The following is a 6,651-nucleotide window of genomic DNA, read 5'->3' on the forward strand; positions in this document are numbered from 1 at the left end:
CAACAAGGTGAAAGAATAGGAGAAACTGGGCGAGATAAAGTGATAGAAAGTGGAAGGTTTAGCCGATATGTCAAGGAGGGCAAAAAGTCACTAAAGTATACCTAAATATACCCTACCTGACTCTGAGCCTACATTACAAGCTAATAAAGTCCTATCGTGATCCTAAGGGTTGTATAGCGAACTTAAGGCAGTGAAAATAAGGGCAAGCTTATGGCAATAGGTATGAATGAGTGTGACTTTGTTCTGAGAGCGAGTGTTGAAATGTAATCCTTATACTCAAACTGAAATCATTGTGTGAAAAATGAGGATTTTGTTCTAAAGTGAGGACACTAGTTGCTATACCGGAATTGTTAGCCCCTCGGTGAGAAATTGAAGAGTATAGGTGTTAGTGCGTGGTGAGTCTGTGTCATGTTCGAATCCCACAAAATTCAAGCCTAATAGTGATAGCATGCATAGATTTGATGAGATTAATCGGGATTGATAGCCAAATGATTGCAAAGGATAAAACATGAATACTATTGTACAAAGATTGTGTAGTGAGTCATAGTGCGTCGCTTGAGGACAAACAACGAATTTAAGTTGAGGGTGTTGATATACCGTGGTATCACGGTATAATTAATACTTTTTCCTTAAGTTTAGTGTGTCTGAAAGCCCTTTTTGTGCTAATTTTGATATAAGTTTCTCTTTGTTTTGCAGGAAATCTGTCCAAAGCTGAATGCGGAGATTTTGAGCGAAAAATGCAAAAAAGACCACCTATGGAGCTTATGACGGTCCGTCGTGCATGTGACGGTCCGTAGGTGGCAGCATAGAGAAGCTGCTGAAGGAAGATGGGGAAGTCTGACCAAGTGTGGGATTAAGAAGCTTGTAACGGTCCGTCATGGCTATGACGGTCCGTCCTGCAGGTTCGTCATGAAGATCAGAGAAGTGATCCAGTATCCAGATTCCAAGAGTTGAAGTATTTTGAAACGAGACCCTCGACGGACCGTTGTGCCTATGACGGTCCGTCACACTTGCCGTCGAGGGGAATGAAGAAAGCAGCAGAAGAATTGCACCAAGTATGGGACGACGGAGTTCACGACGGTCCGTCGCGTGGTCCGTCGACCCATCCGCGTTTTGGCAGATTTCCAGTAATTAAAATCCTTGTTTAATTAGGTTTTTATTTTTGTATAAATAGTTCGAAAAACCTCGTTTTTGAAGTTAGACTCTGTGAGATTAAACATCACATTATTAGACTTTGTGTTTTAGTGTTTGATTTTTGGAGATTCTTACAAGTGATTTTTGGTGATTAATCAAGCAATTTTTCGGACTTTATTCTTTCTCATTGAAGTAAGTACATGAATTCTTGTTTAACCTATTTGAATATTGTGTTTATGGCTATGAGGAACTAAACTCCATAACTAGGGTTGTGGAAACCATAGGCAAATAATGAGATAAACCCTAGCTAAAATAACAATTCTAGAATAGTGTCTTGCATGTATTAATAATTCTTTCGCTTAGAAGTTTTTTTAATGGATGATCAACGTTAGAACTCGCCTTATGCTACTTGCCGGACCAAGGAGGTAGATAATAGGAAAAGAATAATTAACATAGATTTAGTATATACTATCTAATAGGCTAGTATTGATTGGTACGAGGTAATAACTTAGTCAAATATCGAATACGATGCTTAATATGAGGTAAAGATAAGGGTTAGGAAAGCAACACACGCAGCCGGACTAAGGTGCGGAGTGAGATTTTCTAGATGCCGGACCAAGGATTTAGAAATACATAACTTATCACTTTGCATGCAAGATACTAGGAAAGAATTGTTATAGTTAGAATTATCAAGTTATGAACCTGTGGGGAACACGTAAACCCTAGTTACTTTGATTAATTGATTAAAACCCAAAATTAAAAGCTGTTAAGTGTCTCTGTCAAGTTCGTTAGTTATTTTTACTTATTAGGAAATACAAACCCCCCTTTTTATGCTTTTACTTTCTAAGGAAGTCATCAACCGAACAATAGTAATAACAAGTTGAAGTTAAGTCTAGACTATTTTCCTCGTGGGAACGATCCCAACCTCACTAGTTGGGTTATTTACTTGACGCGACCGCTTTACTTCTCATTTGAAAAGTAAGTTTGAGCGTATCAGGAGTAGATTTACAATTTAAGCACATAACACAAAGCTTGAAATATAAAAAATACTCATCACCACTCCATCGAGTCCCTAGTCGATATGAGCAATTTTCTTCCTTGAAGATGACTTTTTCATAGTAAGCTTATGAGTTTTTTTTTTTGCCAAATCTCAGTTTGTTTATTTTGAGAAAAGGTTATATTAAATAGACACAAACCTCTTGAGACGACCGCATTGGCTGAAAAAATTTCTTCTCTAAAAGGATGTGCACCAACCACAACAGAGGTGACAACTTTTATGAAAATTATCTTGTCGTCCTTCTCACATATGCAGTCTTCCAGGGACCAAGTCCCTTGCAATATGTTATTTGTGAGTTATTGAGAAGACATGCTAACTCCCTTTCCTTTTTGAATGAGTAATGATGTTTGTTTAATGTTGTATGTATATCAGTAACCAACAAGAGTTTTTACCATTGACACAAGCAACCTTGTCCGCCCAACCTATTGGTGAAGTACATTGAACTTTTCACCAACTATTTGATAGGATAACTTTATAAAATTGGACGCCACTTTGAAATTGGACGAGAGCACTCTAGCAAGGACTGGGTCCCTGCAATATAACATTTCCCCCTTTTCATGATAATACACAAATATTCTGCACGTTAAGATTATTCCTTCATTTACCCTGTCGTCAGTCTCAATAACAAGGACCTGGTCCTTTGTTAGATTCCTAAGTTTGTTAAATCGTAAAAACTTAACACTAGCTCCAAGATAACATCTTCACTATGAAATTTGAAGATGAAGTACCCATCACTTAGGAGGAATACTAGTGGAGTCTTAACAAAGCTCTAAACTCCATACACAAACTTTAGCATATCCTTGTAGTGGGATTACCACTGAAAATGTATCCAAATAAGTGAAACCATAAATATCTGACTTTCTTCTTAGATATATTTAGGGTTATGTTTGGCAACTTTGTAACCATACTTCTCCCCCGGTGGGTAGTAATCTAGGGTTAATCTCATGGTAGTCAATTTGTTCCCTCGAACTACTTCTGACATAAAAGATGTTTCCTCTGCTTTCTTGGCTGAGTAAGTCAGCTTTCTTGGCTGAGTAAGTCAGCTTTCGAGATCCAATTGAGACCTTATCTCAGCATCATGCAGTGCTAAGAGTGACTGATTTTTTCGTCTCCCCCAAGATCAACAGAGCACTCTCCCTGCCAGAAATCCAAATGGATAGTTATAGAGGTTCTAGGGCTTGCAGAATTCTTGTGGCAGGGGTGATTTGTCTTCGAGAAGTACCAATACCCTTATGAGACTCCGACTTCAAAGGAGGAGGAGCCTGTGATTGTCGTTTCTTCCTTGCCATCGTCGGCACAAGTTATCTTCCTTGCTTAACTATGCCACCAATGATATATAGTTGTACCCGAATGAAATATCGAAAGCATAGAAATGAAGATGATAAGAGAAGAGAATACTAGTCGGGTTGGTTCTAGTGAGAAGCTATGCCCATCTCTCAAATAATATAGTCGTTTTTAAATATTTATAAATATGAATATTTTAATTTAAAAAATTGTAATAAACGAAATAGCGAAAAATCTAAATTTAAATCATTATCATTAGTTAAAGATAGAATGGTCTGATAGACCCTTATACATGTGCAGGTTTATATATTGAACCTATCTATTTGACCCTTTGTCAACTGAACCATTAAAGTTAATGAAACTCAATATTTTAAGCCCTTTTAACCATTGAACAAGCTTGTGTGACAACTTAATTAATGAGTTGACATAACTACGTGATATCATACATTAAGGAACGCGAACATCAAAATTTAGACATGAAATATTTTTTATAAGAAAATTAAAAATGATTTTTTACTTCTTTCTTCTTTTCCTTTCCCACCAACCCTTTTCTTTCTTTTTCCCCTTCCCAGCCCTCTCCAATTTCTTTGTTCTTTCTTTTTTCCCCAACATTTTCGTTCTTTCTAAAGAACGATAATGTATTATTGATGTAGATCTGTGTTTTCTTTCCATTTTGTGGTAATTTATAACCCATGAAGTGATAAAGATTCAATAGTTTTGAAGGATTAAAAAGTGATTGTTGGATATTTTTGTGAGATTAGGTGAAATGTGTTATGTAAAATTATGTACAAATATTATTATATACTGAAGTATTCTAATGGTAACTTATTGACATCAATGGTGAAAAATAATTTTACGGGGGTTCAAATGATGGAAGATGGTTATATTTGCTACTGATAAAAACTTTGACAAAAATTGAACCATGATATTTAAGAACTTGAAGGGCCTTGTCACGGCAATAGATAATGACTACTTGAAGAAGAAAACAAAATTAAGGAGAATAAAGATGGTGTTAATGGTGGTTGTGTGTTGAGAAAGGAGAAGGAAAGGTGAGAGAAATAATTATTTTATTTTATTTTTTAAAATAGAAAATGTGGAGTTTTTGGTTAATAATTTAAAAATAATTATAAACTAATCATGACATGATATTAATATCTGTAACATGGATATGAGATGATATTTATATAAGAGTACTACACACATGGTTAGAGAAAATATAAAAATCTAATTTTAATTGAGATTAAAGGTTGAAGTGGAAAAGTAAAAAAACCACATACAGCATAAGATCATTTCGCCTTAATTAAACTTCAAGTGTCCCTTTTAGCTTGTTTGTCCAAGCTTCTTAGGTCCTCAGATTATCTGTGGGATTCTGGCAAAACCCTCTCTCATGGCGTCTCTCTCCCCATTCCCTGGAAAGGCTAACTCCATCTTCTCCCCTAACATCCACTTGAAATTCCGTATTCCATATTCTACACTGTTTTTCCGACCCTTCTGTGCTGCCCCACACGACCGCAGCTCCACCACTTCCCCTAACAACAACCGATACTCTCCACAATCAAGACCTCGCCGCAATAACCAGCAAGATTACAGAAGAATCAGTACTCCTATAAAAAAAAAAGCTGACCCAGTAACATTGAGCCCCATTTTAGCAGCTGATGTTGACTTGATGAGTCTATGCAATGAAGGTAAGATTGACCAAGTAATTGAGTATATTTCCCAGGGCGTTGACACTGACTTTCATATTTTTGAGACATTATTGAGCTATTGTATTAAAATTGCTTCATTGGACGTTGGGGAGAAGGTGCATGAGCTCTTATTGCGTTCCCCATGGAGTAACAATATTGAATTGAACAGTAAGTTAGTAAAAATGTATGTTAAGAACGGAAGCACGAGGAGTGCGAGAAAAGTGTTTGATAAAATGCGTGAAAGGAAGTTGGACCTGTGGCACTTGATGATTAGTGGGTATGCAGAAACTGGAGATGGGGAGAGTGGTTTGCTTTTGTTTGAGCAGATGAGAAAACTTAGACGGTTGGAGCCCAATGGGGACACTTTTTCCGTGGTGCTTTCAGCCTGTGCTAGTAAGGGGTATGTGAAAGAAGGTTTTACGTATTTTGAGCTAATGAAGAATGAATATGGCATTGTTCCTGGAGTTGAGCATTACTTAGGGATCGCTGATGTTTTGGGAAAATCTGGGCATTTGAATGAATTGCTAGAGTTTATTGAAGACATGCCTATTGAGCCTACAAAAGTAGTATGGGAGGCCGTGATAAATTTTGCACGAATTCATGGGGATATTGAACTTGAAGATCGAACGGAGGAGCTGCTCATTATGTTAGATTCTTCCAGAAATATGGCTGATAAGCCGGTTGCACCATTTCAGAAAAGGCATTCTGAGTTTAATATGCTTGAGGGTAAAGACAGAGTTAATGAGTTCAAGAGCACAATTCCACATAGGGCAGATGCATATGAAAAATTGAAAGGCTTAAGCGGGCAGATGAGGGATTCTGGCTATGTACCAGACACGAGGTATGTGCTTCATGATATTGACGAGGCCGCTAAGGAGCAAGCGCTGATGTATCATAGTGAGCGATTGGCTATTGCATATGGTTTAATTAGTACTCCGGCAAGAACAACTCTTAGGATCATCAAGAACCTCCGGATATGCGGTGACTGTCACAACGCCATTAAGATCATGTCAAAGATTGTTGGGCGAGAGTTGATTGTCAGAGATAACAAACGGTTTCATCATTTCAGAGATGGTAAATGCTCCTGTAATGACTACTGGTGAAGTCAATAGTCTAGATTCAGGCTATTACTGTGTTTTTGTTTGTAGAATTTGTAAATCTACTTGGAGCAGTATGTTCTCGGGATCATATTTACAGGATCATATCAGGTTGTACATCAGTTATATGGTTATTTTACTTGAGAATAAATAGAGTCTCCCCATATTTGACACTTCTTGTTATTGAATAAATTAGAACTGTCTTTGTCAATTACTATTACCTCCGAGGGCTAAAAGGCCTCCCAAATAAACAATAGCTTATGCAACAAAATGATGAATATTAAAGAATGGCTTTTACAACTAATATTTTGTGGACTCAGATTTGCTATAGGAAAGATTTGAGGATTATCAGAGTTGAAATTCGCACTGACCCTTTCCAGCACATAGAGCTCTG

The 6,651-nt window shown here is 37.1% G+C and overlaps 1 protein-coding gene across 1 annotated transcript; it reads left to right on the forward strand.

The window, feature by feature from the left end:
- Positions 1–4,689: 4,689 nt before the first annotated feature.
- Positions 4,690–6,430, forward strand: LOC101254312 (pentatricopeptide repeat-containing protein At2g15690, mitochondrial-like). The gene has a single exon (XM_004242895.5). It carries the CDS (start codon positions 4,863–4,865, stop codon positions 6,261–6,263), a length of 1,401 nt encoding a protein of 466 aa, XP_004242943.1. The 5' UTR covers positions 4,690–4,862; the 3' UTR covers positions 6,264–6,430.
- Positions 6,431–6,651: the final 221 nt, after the last annotated feature.

The sequence above is a fragment of the Solanum lycopersicum genome, chromosome 7 (genome assembly GCF_036512215.1).
Source record: "Solanum lycopersicum chromosome 7, SLM_r2.1".
Classification (NCBI taxonomy): domain Eukaryota; kingdom Viridiplantae; phylum Streptophyta; class Magnoliopsida; order Solanales; family Solanaceae; genus Solanum; species Solanum lycopersicum.

What these genes read in the sequence shown, in the direction of transcription:
- LOC101254312 (XM_004242895.5), top strand. Translation starts at nt 4,863, where the DNA reads ATGGCGTCTCTCTCCCCATTCCCTGGAAAGGCTAACTCCATCTTCTCC.